Source organism: Podarcis bocagei (genome assembly GCF_964188305.1).
Source record: "Podarcis bocagei genome assembly, chromosome: 9".
NCBI lineage: Eukaryota > Metazoa > Chordata > Lepidosauria > Squamata > Lacertidae > Podarcis > Podarcis bocagei.
This window is the reverse complement of record NC_138134.1, coordinates 36,892,873-36,907,920: the sequence shown is the minus strand read 5'-3', so window position 1 is coordinate 36,907,920 and position 15,048 is coordinate 36,892,873. Positions and strand designations below refer to the sequence as shown.

The window sequence follows — 15,048 nt, the reverse complement described above, 5'->3', positions numbered from 1 at the left end:
ATAAAACATGCCAACTACTTGTCTATGTATGTGTATCAATCACATGTACACATACACATCCATATAGACATAAAGACACAGGTAAATGTACACCTCATTCATAGTTAAAGTAATGATAAACTCAGGGACCCAGAAAAAACTTTGGGGATTTATAAACTTGCCAATTTTTAAAATACAAATCTTTATAGGGTTAAAAAAAAATCCTTCCCTTCCACCGAAATATATTTGCACTTTGTTTACATTTTTTTTAGTGTAATACTCTAAAAACATCTAACAATAAGCACTGAATGGGCAACATGCATTCATATATCTAAGTCTGAAACATCCAGACTTCAAAATATAAGCTGCTGCTATGAGCAATTTCAAGGATGCCAAGATATTAGTTAAATAAACAGCACAGTCCTCAACATTCTACACAGAAGTAAGTTTCATTCTGTCCAAAGGAATGTATTCCCAGGTAAACTGGGTATAAGGGTGAAGCCAGGCAGAGCAATATGAAGCCCTCACTGGGACCAGCATAGTGGAGCGGAGCAGAGTGGAATGATTGATTGGATGTCTCATCTGCCATGTCTAGCTAACAAGGGTAGAAAGTGTGTGTGTGTGTGTGTGTGTGTGTGTGTGTGTGTGTGTGTGTATGTTTATATTTTTTTGCTGTTTGGGGCCCATTTCAAGGGGATGGATCTACCTAGGATCCAGAAGATCCACAGCCAGCCATGCTCCACCTCTGCAACATCAGTTTTAGAGTTGTAAGCTTCTTCCTGCAGGTAGGAACATTGCTGGCAATAGCATTAAATCCATCTTGCTTTCCATGGCTACAGCAAAGCCCCCTCCCAACAGAGAACAGCACTTTCGTAAGCCTGTTAACACACACTGCAGAATGTGATATGATCACACTCCTTTGGGTGGACTTACCACCGAAAGGTGGGAGTCACAGTGCACATCGCAAGCCACATACAGTGGTACCCCGCAAGACGAACGCCTCGCAAGACGGAAAACCCGCTAGACGAAAGGGTTTTCCGTTTTGGAGGCGCTTCGCAAAACGAATTTCCCTATGGGCTTCCTTCGCAAGACGAAAGCCCATAGGGAAATCTCCGGGACAGCGGGGAAGCTCAGCGCTTCTTTCCCACTGTCCTCGGACCTCCTCCGAAGGCTGGCGGTGGGGCGGAAAGCCCTTCTCCCCGCGCCAGCCTTCGGAAGGCTGCTCCGAAGGCTGGCGGTGGGGAGAAAAGCCCTTCTCCCCGCGCCAGCCTTCAGAAGGCTGCTCCGAAGGCTGGCGGTGGGGCGGAAAGCCCTTCTCCCCGCGCCAGCCTTCGGATGGCTGTCCTGAAGACTTGCGGTGGGAGGAGGGTTTTCCTTCCCACCGCCAACATTCAGAATGCTGTTCTGAATGTTGGCGGTGGGGAGGAAAAACCCTCCTCCCACCGCAAGCCCCGGGAACAGAGGAGAAGCGCTGCGCCCCTTCCCCTCTGTTCCCGTACCTGTCCTGAAGGCTTGCGGTGGGGAGAAAAGCCCTTCTCCGCACTGCCAGCCTGGCAAGCGGTTTCCATAGGAACGCATTAATTGATTTTCAATGCATTCCTATGGGAAACCGTGCTTCGCAAGACGAAAAACTCGCAAGAAGAAAAAACTTGCGGAACGAATTAATTTCGTCTTGCGAGGCACCACTGTATAAGCTTCTTGCAAGGACATGGCCCTAGCCCTGTGGGTGTAAAAGGTCCTAAGCTGAACCCTGGGAATCTCTATTTAAAGCTGGGAAATTTTCCTCTGAAACCCAGACGAGGTGCTCCCAGTCAGAAAAGGCAATACTGAACTAGACAGAACAATGGTCTGACTTGGTATAAGGCAACTTCTTCCCAACACTACACTGATAGGAATCAGGTTGCAGTTTCTTTTTGTCTTTGCTAATAGCCACAAAGGGAACTGTTCCCTTTGAAAAACTCCAGATATCCATGGCTGGTAGGATATTCTATAGAAACTACTATCACACAGTTGTAGTGGTTTGTGAGATTTGTAGTAGTTTGTGAGATTACATACTTCCTGAATCATGGCCTGATGAGAGAAAGAATAAGCAACAGGCCTCAATCCAATATTTTGTTCTAACTTATACAGCAAATGAAAGAAAAGAGTATCTTACCTAGGAAGAACACTTACCTGAACAACTTTTTGTGACTGCACATCAACAATCAGCACTCTGTCTAAGGTGGGTTGGGTTACATATATAAACTTGTCTTTTACATTAACAGCAGATGCCCAGACACACTGCTGGACTTCTTCCCCCTCAGCTTTAGGGCAAACTTCATCCTAGAATTAAGAAGAAATGAAGATGACAAATCACTCTAAGACCACAATAATTCTAAAGGGTGCTCATAACAACTCTGCCACATTTCTGCATGACTCAAATGCAAGCTCAAAATATGCCAGAAGAACAGGCAAAGCCTGAACTATTTCAGGAACTAACTGTACTAGCTTCAAATCGTGAATTCAGTTTCATCCAAGAACATTCAGCCACCTCCCCTCCACATCCCAGTTTAGCTTGTCTCTTGAAGTTATTTGTTTAATGTTGGTTAAATTATATGCCTGTCTAGCATAATGGACGATGTGCTAGCTGTAAAACCTCTAAAATCTTCTATGATGCCATTTATGCACAGAGGTGCCTTAGCTACAAGATCTAGTCCCCACCAGATCCACTTTTGTGTTCTGTTTTAAAGTAATCACATGATGTGAAAGATCATCTGATCATCTGGGACTTCGGAGAGCTGCTCTGAGTCACAATAGACATCATTGAGTTAAACAGAAAATGAGCCTGACTTTATATAATTCAGTTTCCTGTGTCCCAGGAATAAACAGAATATTGTACATGGCATGAAATGCACTTTCTAGAATCCTGTCCCTTTAATTTCTAGAATCTGTGACAGAAAATATCATACACCTGTAATGTTCAGGAGCAGCTAATAATAATAATAATAATAATAATAATAATAATAATAGTTATACCCCGCCCATCTGGCTGGGTTTCCCCAGCCATTCTGGGCAGCTCCCAACAGAATACTACTACTACTAGTAATAAAGTGAGAAAAGTACTCACAAAAGCTCACAGAACAATGGTACCTCTGGTTATGAACTTAATTCATTCCAGAGATCTGTTCTTAACCCGAAACAGTTCTTACCCTGAGGTATCACTTTAGCTAATGGGGCCTCCTGCTGCCGCCATGCCGCCGGTGTGCAATTTCTGTTCTCATCCTGAGGTAGAGTTCTTAACCCGAGGTACTACTTCTGGGTTAACCGAGTCTGTAACCCAAAGTGTTTGTAACCTGAGGTGTTTGTAACCCGAGGTACCACTGTACTAGTATCCCAGTAGCAGCATTGCTGCTGCTTACCAGGAGGGGGAGCCAGTGGTGAGGCTGGGCCTATGCACAAGCACCACTGGGACTTCTGGAATGGCTCGGCTGGTGCACAGATTGTCAGCAGTAATAATGCTGCTTCTGAATGTTATGACTCTGGCCCACTGTGTGAGCCAGTCTTTTGATGCAGTGTAAAACAGTCCCCTTAATTCCCATTCCCGGATACCTGGGCCCTCTCACTGCAGATTTACAGTTGCTATACAGAGAAGGGAAATGACCAAAACTTAACCATTATCACTTGTGAAAGTGCTTCTGGTCTATCCCGGATGCTCTAAAGGATTCATATGAACACAGGGTTATTAATCTGGCAGCTGATGTGTGGACTGTAATGTCTTCTGAAAATCCACAAGTGTTATGTAGCCGTAACAACACAAAAGGCAAATGGCCAGCGACTATGTGTGAATAGAAGGCATGTAGATCTTCCAGAGTGCTATTTATCAGTGGATATGAAGTAAATCCACCAGTGCTACAAAATTAACTGTGTGCCAAACAGTTCAAAGAACACTTCAAAGAATGCTTGAAGAATATTCATACTCCAGTTCTGAAAATTGCTTGGGCCAGAAATGTGTCACATATGCCAAGATTTCTCTTCATCTTTTCTTCATCTTATTACTCAGGACAGCTCATCAAAACAAGATTTTAGCATATATCTGATGCTTATTCCTGACCTAATATCTTCTATTTGACACATCATAGCAGGCTGCTGTAGCAATACTTATGGTGTGACAGAGGATGATGACTTCAAGCGAGGAATAAACAGCAGGCACTGATGAGCTGCTAAGCAAATATCTTGTTTCCTTGTGCAGGGGTTTCTTTGAAATGAAAAATAGAGGGGAAAACAGCACCTGTGACATGCAGAGGGGTTGAATACTAGAAAGCACATTTTTAAAAGGCACATGATATAGTTTATCTGAGCATTCTGTGGCATCTCTGTTTGATGGTTTTTCTTTAGTACACAGTATAGGCACTGTCTGAATCTTCGCATGTCAGAGTGAAACAGAAATCAATTTCTGAGTCCTGCTTAGAATGTATCCACTTACAAGGAAGGTTAGCAGTCATTATTTGTTGCTCAGAATTTATTAAATCTTACAGGGAAATGTGTCTGTTTGAAACCACTCTATAATACTTTGGAACATTAAAAAAGGGTTCCTTTGAATTGACCAACATCGGGCAAAAGAGTACTTGCTGATACTAAAATCAAGGTTCAATTTCCTATTAATGCTTAATATAATTCTGTTAATGCTGTGCCGAATCTTGCCATTCAAATTCTCAAAAGTTATGTTCCCCTATGGAGGGGTTTTTCCTTTTCCTGTCTCTTATTCACTGAGGGGTATATGGGGTATTAGGGGTAGTACCACTGGTGTGTGACATGTTGTGCTCCTTCTGAGGTAGTTTGTCCATCTTTGGTCTCCACTCTTCACTCAGCTCTCAGGAGCTGTCTCTCCTAGGAGCTGTCAGCATGTGACAGTGGACACACCCTGAGAAACAATTTCAAAAGGCTGGCTAAACCAGCTGAAGTTAGCTGATGGGTCTCAAACCCTCCATGAGTTAGGGACTTCCCCTGCATGCAAAGACAGGCTCTGCCAGATTGAGTGGACATGACCAATAGTGGGCCCAACGATCAAGAAGATGGTTTCTGCATGTACTGTAAAGGGAAGTGAGGGGTAGATGGTGCTCATCAACCTTGAAAGGTAGCCTATCTAGGAGAAGGAAATCTCTGTTCCTAAGTCTCTGCCGCCTTGCAGAAAAATCCATACCCTCTGCTTTGTGGAACATATTTGGGAGAAAAAAAGGCTAAGCAGTAAAGCCTGTACAAATCTGGAGCAGAGTCCCTACGACAGTTAGATGGCATCTTGTATGCCTCCTTCCAGCAATTCCTATAGCCAAGTTGGTGCTATACATATTGCTTTGCTTTCTTTTGGACTATATCAGAGAGGTCAAGAGTGGGGTCCTGTCATCTAGGCAGCCCAGGACCTCCAGACACACTGTCCAGGCTAGCACCCTAGAGATGTCACAGCAAAAACAAGGCAGGAGGCAGCAGTTATGAGTTACTGGTCTCTTCAGCCACAACAGGTGCTGTGATTCTCCAGCGTGGCCAGAGGCACATACCATTGTCTCTTGAGAATGATGGATGCCAACGTCAAAGTAGAGTGATTTGCCTCCCTAGAGAGAGAATTCTACACCATTTCTTGATCCTGCCAATCTGACAGATTTTGAGTGTAAGCGTACACAAGCAGGGACTCTGACGTCCGATGCTAAGGACTGGGCAAGTACGTATGGCTACAGGTGGTCCTATAATTAATGTGACCCTAAACTATTCAGGACTATTTAAGGGTTACCAACTGGGCCTAGAAACAAACAGGTAGCCATATTGAAGGTATTACATGCTCAAATCACTTGACCGCACAAGCATCCAGCTAGCTGAATTCAACTTTCTTGACCTCATCCTGCCAAAGCTACAGGGTTGTTTTTGTAACATTCCCTTGAAAAGCTTAAACAAATGAAAAATGAAGGCATTCTATGGATAAATTGGGTAGATCAAACATCAGAGAGCACTACACTCAAACATAAAGCTATTGAAGACGCCTCACTTAATGTGGCCTCAGCTGGGACAAATACCGTATTATGTATATTCAGTTATTTGTACAGCATGCTGAAATATGTACATATATGCTTTTGCATATCACAATTTTTAGCTAGTATATCTGCTGTTAAATATTAACTTAGTCAAATGAGACCTTCAGTCCTAAGCAAATTTTTTCTCCTTACTTATTTTTTATCTATGAGACCCATTAATCTGACTATAGCTGATGCCAGAAATAGTTTGATAGATGGGAACAGAATGCAGAATGAAGTATTTTCTGTTTTAGAAATGATTTTTAATTTTTTTTATAAGGTTAAGCTTAGCATTCTCCTCTTTACCTTCAAATGCAAAGCTCCATTAAAAATTTCCCCAGTGGTCAGATAATGGGATGAAATAATTTTCTCTTAAATATAGGAACAAATTCTCTTTTTAATTAAAAAGTGATTGATGCACCTTTTTTCCAATTTAGGTTCCTTATAAGAGGAACATCTGATAATATCCAATAAAAATGTTAATTTATTTCACTGCTTTTTGACACTTTCCTAAGCAGAAAGTGATTCAGTCTAATTCAAACCAGCAGATGGAATAAAGCAAAATATTTGGTGATTTTGGAGAGTTGTTTCTGAGATAGACTGAGATCTACAAAGAAAATTGATTTGCAAAGTTGTATGGGATGCCTTATTCAAGCTATCTAGTCAGTAAAAACATGTAAATAATTTGTTACATGACTGATCTGCAAGAAACTTTGAAAGTTTTGTTTCTAAATAATATAAATTAGGTTAGGAGGAGGGAAAACAGAATTGGCCAAGGATATCTAGTAAGCTCTGAAGATGAGAAAGGACTGTTACTTAATTTTCTGAGCTAACATTTTAACAACTGACCAAATGCAAGTTTGCTTATATACTGTATTTTTTTTCTTTTAAAAGTTCATGTTTCTATCTCAGTTCAGCAGAGCATCTCTGTGCAAATGAACAGCTATGCTTAATTTCAAATAGCGTGCTATCCTTCATGGAGAGCACGTGTTGCGATGGGGGCTGCCAGGACACTCCAAAGTTGGGGGGCGAGCTAATTGATCGTTGGCCACTGATACGATTGGGGCTTCCCTTGTTGTTGGGAAGAAGTTAATGTTGCCATTTTTTGATTGACAGCCAGAAATAGTAAAACTCCTTGCACGAGGCTAGAGCTTCCTCTTTTCGCCCGTGCATCAGATTGCCCGTCCCTCCCTCCCTAGAATAGGATTGTTCGCTTTGACCTTGCTATGCCTGTCATGGGGTTGTCTGCTTTGGAGCGGGGGCCTGGTAGGAATTTTGTCCATCTGGCTGATTGGCTGGGGCCATTTGGTTTTTGCCTACTGCGTAGCAAATCGTCACAACTTGTAAGGTTCGCGGTTAGGCATTGGTTTATGGTTTGGTTGGTTGAGGGGCATGGATTGGCTGTGCCTGCCCCTCTAATGCTGCTGCTGCAAGGGATTCCATTAAAGGAATTGGGGGCTAACTATTGCTTGTCCACTCTGTCAAGGGGGCTCGGGCCATAGCAATGAGCTCCTGGTTGCATTTGGGGTGAGGGCAGGTTCCCTGCTCTGCGTAACCCCCAAGTGTATTCCCCCATTCTGACTTTCGCATCGTGCGGAATGTCAGTCTGTCCCCCATGGTGGGGGCAGATAGTCACAACCAATGCCTATGCAACCACTCACAAATTTGTATTTTAATAAAGTTGTGGCCAAAATTATGCCAAAAATCTTAAACAAAAACTTCTGTGTGATGTGTGAGTTATTGGGGTGGACCTGGGGACCTCGACATGCAAATGCTTAAGTATAGTGTTTGATTCCGACATCAGACAATCAATGAACCTTTGTAATGTTCACAAGTAAAGCTAAACCATGATTTAGTGCTAAGGAAGAAGCCTTAGCCAGCCTTGGTCTTGCATGCTGTCTCCTCCACTATATATAGCGGTGATGATATTGGAAGCTTAATTTCTGCTTTCAAACAACTTTGTTCTTTGTTACTCTTGAACTTGGTTTTTTCCCCCCCAATTAAATTGTTATTGTTTTCCTTACATATTCTTTTCCAACAAACAATATTAATGCCATACATTCCCTTTGACTCCGCTGAGTCACTACTCCCCTCCCTCCCTGCAATTGGTATATTTAACCACTTTCTATCGCGCACCTCATTCTCACAATAGTACTATTATACATTGAAAGTATTATGTCAATCCTGCTAGTGTCTTAACCTCTTTACAATTCTCCTTTAAATATTCAATAAATTTACTCCAGTTATTTTGGTATCTTTGATCTTCCTGGTCCCGGATCCTCCCTGGCAATTTGGCAAGTTCTGCATATTCTGTCAACTTCACCTGCCACTCCTGGATGGTTGGTATGTCTTGTGTTTTCCATCTTTGGGGCAGGATGGTTCTTGCAGCGGCCGTAGCATACATGAACAGATTTTGGTCTCCCATTTTAATTTCCATTCCTATTAAGCCTAATAGACACGCTTCTGGTCTTTTGGGGAAAGTATACCTAAATATTTTTTTTGAGTTCATTATAAATTGATTCCCAAAATTTTTTAGCCTTGTCACAGGTCCATCACATATGAAAATAATCCCCATCTACTTTTTTACATTTCCAACATTTTCTTTCTCTTTTTCTATACATTTTAGCTTACTTTACTGGCGTCATATGCCATCTATACATCATTTTTAAAACGTTTTCCTTTAGAGCCATACATCCTGTAACTCTTGAACTTGGTTTAGGATCATGGCAAGTGAGCAAACGGTTGTTGAAATAACCAAAGTTTGGAAGCAATGGGGAATTATAATTAGTTTAAAAGTGGAAGCTGCTAGATCTAAAGGTGAACTTTTGCAAGTGAAAGATACCTTCAACTCATAAGAAGGCTGCTTTACACATCTTGCTACAGTGTTGCATGAAAAATAATAAGGAAACAAATGCTAAATATGTTGTTCTCCTTGTGCAAGAGATTCCATGAAATTGTGGAAATTCTAGCTGATCAAGATTTATGAGAACTTTTGTAGAACCTGCCCATTGGAGCACTTTATCTTGCACCAACGCTTGGGCAAGCATTTGTGAAGTACGGCTAGGCTAACAGTTCCTTTACTTGTGCTCACTTGTTTCTTTGGATCTAGCCTGAAGTTCTTAATAGACAAGACACTACAGAGCAGGGGTTCCCCAAGTGGGCAGTTTTGCTCCCTAGGGGGGCATTAAGATTACCTATGGGGTGCTAAGAGGAGCTGCAGGGGGGCAAGGGAGCTGTAAATGACTATCAGACTTTTAAAAATGGTGTCACTGGATCAAGTTCATCAGAGTTTTTTAATTCATTAAATTAAATGGTATTAATTGGATTTTGAATAAGTATGCAATTAATTGCCACTGTTTTGAATTTTGTTGTGGTATTATCTTCCTTATAGGGACACAGGTGGCGCTGTGGTCTAAACCACTGAGCCTCTTGGACTTGCCAATCAGAAGGTTGGTGATTCGAATCCCCGTGACGGGGTGAGCTCCTGTTGCTCAGTCCCAGCTCCTGCTAACCAAGCAGTTCGAAAGAACGCCAAAAAGTGCAAGTAGATAAATTGGTACCACTCCGGCGGTAAGGTAAACGGAATTTCTGTGTGCTGCTCTGGTTTCGGTGTTCCGTTGTGCCAGAAGCAGCTTAGTCATGCTGGCCACATGACCCGGAAAAACTGCGGACAAACATTGGCTCCCTAGGCCTGTAAAGTGAGATGAGCACTGCAACCCCAGAGTCATCTGCAACTGAACTTAACTGTCAGGGGTCCTTTACCTTTACCTTATTATCTTCCTTAGTGGGCCATTCAAATCACTATTCTGAATAATGCTTTTTTACAGGTTAGGGTAGAGAGCCCTGGGGATGAGTTTATGGAACCAAGGGGGTGGTGGCTCCAAAAAAATTGGGAACCGCTGCTTTGGGGCAACCAATGCCATAAACACATTGACAGATTAAATTTGTAAGAATGAGGACTCTAAAAAGCCCAAAAGCCCCTCAGTACTTGCATCTGAGGAAACTGTCACGTCAAAACGCTATGCATTTAATGTGGTATGTAGTAATAGATACTTAGCTCTAAAGCAGCTTGAAATCCACACTCAGGAGCCAGTCTATGCAGCAGAAATATATGTATTAAAATAATGCATAATTCAATGAGCTGGAAACATACTGTCCTCCTCCATGGAGAGAATTCTATTGAGGATTTTTTTTAACAACATAGCATAGTTGCCTGAAGGTATGTTGTATTCAAAGCAATGAGTAGAAAAATATTTTCCCCTTGCTATGTAATTCAAGTTATGGAGCAGCAGCAGATTTATAGGCACTATGCAGGAAGGCGTAAAAATAATAATAAAATCCTAACCAGTAAAGTTGCATGACAAAAAAAAGGGGGGGGGCACAGAAAATAAATTTGCATGGCTGTTTTCCAACTGCAAGGGAAGTGTAGTTTAAACTTACTACTTGTGGTGTATGTCTGTTCAAATTTTGCCCTATTCAAGTGTTCAGTCTAAATGTGCAAAGGGGCAAACAGGAATACATCGTATGAGTTGGAAAGACACTGTATTAAACTTGAGGCATGAATTGGATATAAGTACCTTTGAAATGTATATGAACTACTGTGAATTTTACACTCAATTTATTGAGGGCTATCCCAAAATCTGCTCTGATCTCAAAACAAACAAACTGCTTAAAATTCACTCAGTGTTACTTGATCAAGCATTAGATGTTCTTCTGATAGAGGATTTTTAAAACTTTGTTGTGATGAGTTGTTCATCCTCACAGATGAAAGCAACATGTGCAAAAGACTACAGAGTTCATGACACAATATGACTATGGTGAAAATACCAAGGTCCTTTCATTGAAGTGAGAGTCTGATTATACTGAAGGATAGCACAGATACTGATGATAGCACAGATCAAGCTGGCTAAAACTCAGACATAGGATTATCTAAAGGAAAATGGAATAACAACACAATTCTGCCTATGTAATTTGCACACACCTACACACTCCGGCGGGAAGGTAAACGGTGTTTCCATGCGGTGCTCTGGTTCGCCAGAAGCGGCTTAGTCATGCTGGCCACATGACCTGGAAGCTGTACGCCGGCTCCCTCGGCCAATAAAGTGAGATGAGCACTGCAACCCCAGAGTCATCCACGACTGGACCTAACAGTCAGGGGTCCCTTTACCTTTAACACACTTGCTTGCTCCATGAACTGAATCTTTCCCTCTCCTAAATTTTATCTCTAGTATTGGGGAGAGGGTTTAAAGATGGAGAAGAAAAAGTAAACCTAATATATTTTACATTATAATTACTTCACTTCACTGTTCATCACTCAACTTATCATTAATTCTGAAATGCTACACAGAATACTTTTACGTTTCACTGTTCTCATTTTAAGTTTCCTTGGGTAAAAATTTCAGATACTTCCTAAATTATCAGCTTTTAAATTACCCATCCACACGAGAGAGAAAAAAGGTCTTTGACTTATTTTTAGTGATGTTGAACTAATTTTAGTTAAGCAGCACAAATCAAAGCTTGATTAGCTACTGAAAGTATAATTACATGCAGTAAAAATTTATCTTGTTGTTGAGCACTGCATATATCTGTATATATTTTTTAACTTTGGCAGTAATCATTACAGAAGCAAATCTAGCCCAAGGGTTTTGTTTTGCATGGGTTTTGGAAGAGTAGAAACATAGGAATATGTGAGTAGGGATGTAGGTAACCCACAGTTATATTTGCATGAATGCCAGAGGGATAGCTGTATTGGCCTACTGTAGCAAAAACCACAAGGAATCCAATGGCACCTTAAAGACTAACCAAGTTATTGTGACATGAAGTTTAATGGAGTAAGGTCCACTTACTTGATCAGATTCTGTCTTTATCTACACCCTTATCTGTCTGTCTTTGTGTTCGTCTATCTAATCTTCATACACAGAAACACATAAATGGGTACATAGAAGTAAAGTTTATACAACGTAGGGTCACGTGGCAATGAAGCAACCTGTGGCTTTCTTACTCAGAATTCAAGGTAAGATCAGATTGACCTATTCATCACTGCTTGACCCATTTTCAAAGTGTGGCAACAATTTGCGACAGTAAGCCTTTGCATGAGTTCTTTCTAGAGCAGGCTTCCTCAACTTTGGCCCTCCAGATGTTTCGAGACTACAATTCCCATCATTCCTGACCACTGGTCCTGCTAACTAGGGATCATGGGAGTTGTAGGTCAAAAACATCTGGGGGGCCAAGGTTGAAGAAGCCTGTTCTAGAGTTTGGTTGCTACAGCCTGCATCTTCCATATTTGCCATGGCATTCATACTACTGCACAGCTAATGTAACACTGTGGCACCATACTGAGACAAGACTTCCACAAACGCTTGAGCAAGAGTCCATGGCACAGCATGGACACATTTCTCCTTCTGCCCATAGTTCTTTGGAGGCAATCAAGTCAGGGTCTTCTGTTGTTGTGGCGGCCCAGTGACAGAAAGGAACAGGAAACATTTGTCAGCCGTTGCTTCATTAGCAGATAGAACATTTCAAAGAGCATATTCAGCTTTTTGAAATATCAAGCATGGTGGAAGGAAAGGGTAATTAGATGTTTCAGAATACTTGCCTGGAAACCAAGGAGCTTTTCACTAGGCTTAATATGTCTCTGGAATTCACACTCCACTGGCTGTATCACTTTGATTCCATCTTCATAAAATACATAGAACATATTCCCAATTCCCAGACCTTAGGAACAAAAACATGTTTAAAAGTACAAAATTAAACCACTCAGGGGGAAAAAAGTTCATGCACCAAAGCTTTGTCTAATTTTTTTGGCCAGATAATATTTTGTTAATGTGTGTAAAATTAATTAAACTAATCCTGTGGGATTATTAAGAAAAAAAACACTGTAGACTTAAAATGAAACTTTAATGTGATACAAGATTTCACATTATAACCCCCCTGAGAAACAAAATGGCTTCATGAATATTAGTCTGGAAATATATGGCATACTTTGAAAATACCTGCAACAAAAGAGAATGTAAGGAATTTATTATTCATTTAGGATCAACGAGAAATAATAAATTATTTACATTTTCTCATTGTGCCATTTATGAGGGCTGGAAGAGGTAAAATAGAGGTTCATGGCAACACAGAAATTATGGAGGGTTTGGGTTTCTAAGTGATTTTTTAAAAAAACTGTCTTATCATATGATAATATATTTTATGGTTTGTACCCCATCCAGCTCTGCTGTAACAAAGAGTACTTTTGTCCCTACAATTTGGGGCACCACAGCTTGACCAACCTATGAACCTTAAAAAGTCGAGGTGTTAAGGAATCTGCTGGAGCAGACTGGGATATGGTGGAGGTGGCCAGGTGCTCAATGAAAAGTGAGCATCCTGGCTTGTGTCAGTGGAAGTGTTTCCATACAACCCAATACTTTGAAGCACTGTAAAAGGATCGTTCTATTTCACAAATATTCATGGAACCCTCCATTATATCTGGTATTGCGTTACAGAATAAACAGCATTATTCTCACAAATTGGCTACAGAACTGGAAGCCAAGAAATTAGTTCCTGCATGGTCAGCTTCCTCTTTGCACACACTACTACTACTACTACTACTACTACTACTAATAATAATAATAATTTAATATTTATGCCCCACCCATCTGGCTGGGTTTCTCCAGCCACTATTGGTGGCTTCCAACGGAATATTAAAATACAATAACCTATTAAACATTAAAAAGCTTCCCTAAGCAGGGCTGCCTTCAGATGTCTTCCATTTTTTTTAATAGAATATTTATTGAGATTATGCAAAAAATTACACATAGAGAAAAGACAAACAAAAACTAACAAACACAAGCTAACGAGAAAGTTAAAAATAAAGCAACCTAAAGAAAAGAAAAGAAAAGAAAATGATACAAAATACAAAAAACAGATAACTAAGAAATAGGAAAAAGAAGAAGGAAAAAATATTTTAAAAAAGAATAAATCCATTTTTCAGCATCTTTGAGCTCATTTGCTTATTTCCTTGACCTCCTCACACCTCCCCTTTTGTATTCCTGTTTTCCAAGTCTTTTCAGCAAATCCTTACCCTCTTTCATTTATCTTTGCTCTATAACTTAACCTATTATAACTATATATTTTCATCCATATAACTATCTATATTTACCTATTCTTATTAACCTTATTACCAAAACCACTTCTTTTCAGTCCCAGATGTCTTCTAAAAGTCTGGTAGTTGTTTTTCTCTTTGACATCTGGGAGGGCGTTCCACAAGGTGGGTGCCACTACCGAGAAGGCCCTCTGCCTGGTTCCCTGTAACTTGGCTTCTCGCAGCAAGGGAACCACCAGAAGGCCCTCGGCACTGGACCTCAGTGTCCGGACAGAACAATGGGGGTGGAGACGCTCCTTCAGGTATACTGGACCGAGGCCATTTAGGGCTTTAAAGGTCAGCACCAACACTTTGAATTGTGCTTGGAAACATACTGTCTTGGTGCTTCAGTTTTTCATATTTCTTACACATTACTAGGGATGGAATCTCCTTTGACATGGTGTCAGAATTACTAGTAGTGCTTCTGTGGGGTTTGTTGTAGGATATCTTGATACAGGCTATGTGGTATCAAAATGGTGACAGGGAGAAGTGGTGGGCTGGGTTGTAAGCTTCCTAAGGTCTTGGTCGGGAACGGCTCCTTGTTTCATACAGATAAGTGCTCAATTTCTCACAGTGACCTGAATGCAGAATCTGTTCATTGACCTAGCAGACTACAACACCCAAATCTAAAGGAAATTTAGCAGGATGCAACTATCTCAGTGCATTTATAGGGCCATTCAGAAATTCAATTGATATTTTTTTTATACAGATGAAGATGGAATGAAGGGTGGCAAGGGCAGTCAGCAGCACCTGACCCTTTTCAATTCTCCTGCATGTCCATTCAGAAACTCAACTGACAGCTACATCTTTTTGGAGGAACAAAGCAATACATAGCTGTGGTCACCTGTAATAGCTAGAATTCTCTCTGAGCATTTAGAATCTTTCTAGTTCAAAAACCAAACCATT

The 15,048-nt window shown here is 41.0% G+C and overlaps 1 protein-coding gene across 4 annotated transcripts in view; it reads right to left on the bottom strand.

Annotated features, from left to right (window-relative positions):
* Positions 1 to 15,048, bottom strand: part of FSTL5 (follistatin like 5) — a 355,157-nt gene that overhangs the window by 30,447 nt on the left and 309,662 nt on the right. For all 4 annotated transcript variants that reach the window (XM_081208810.1, XM_081208812.1, XM_081208811.1 and 1 more), the window contains 2 exons: positions 12,613 to 12,731; positions 2,152 to 2,301 (listed from right to left, as the gene is read on the bottom strand). In XM_081208810.1, the coding sequence (XP_081064936.1) occupies positions 2,152 to 2,301; positions 12,613 to 12,731 (269 nt within the window). The remainder of the gene's footprint in view (positions 1 to 2,151; positions 2,302 to 12,612; positions 12,732 to 15,048) is intronic.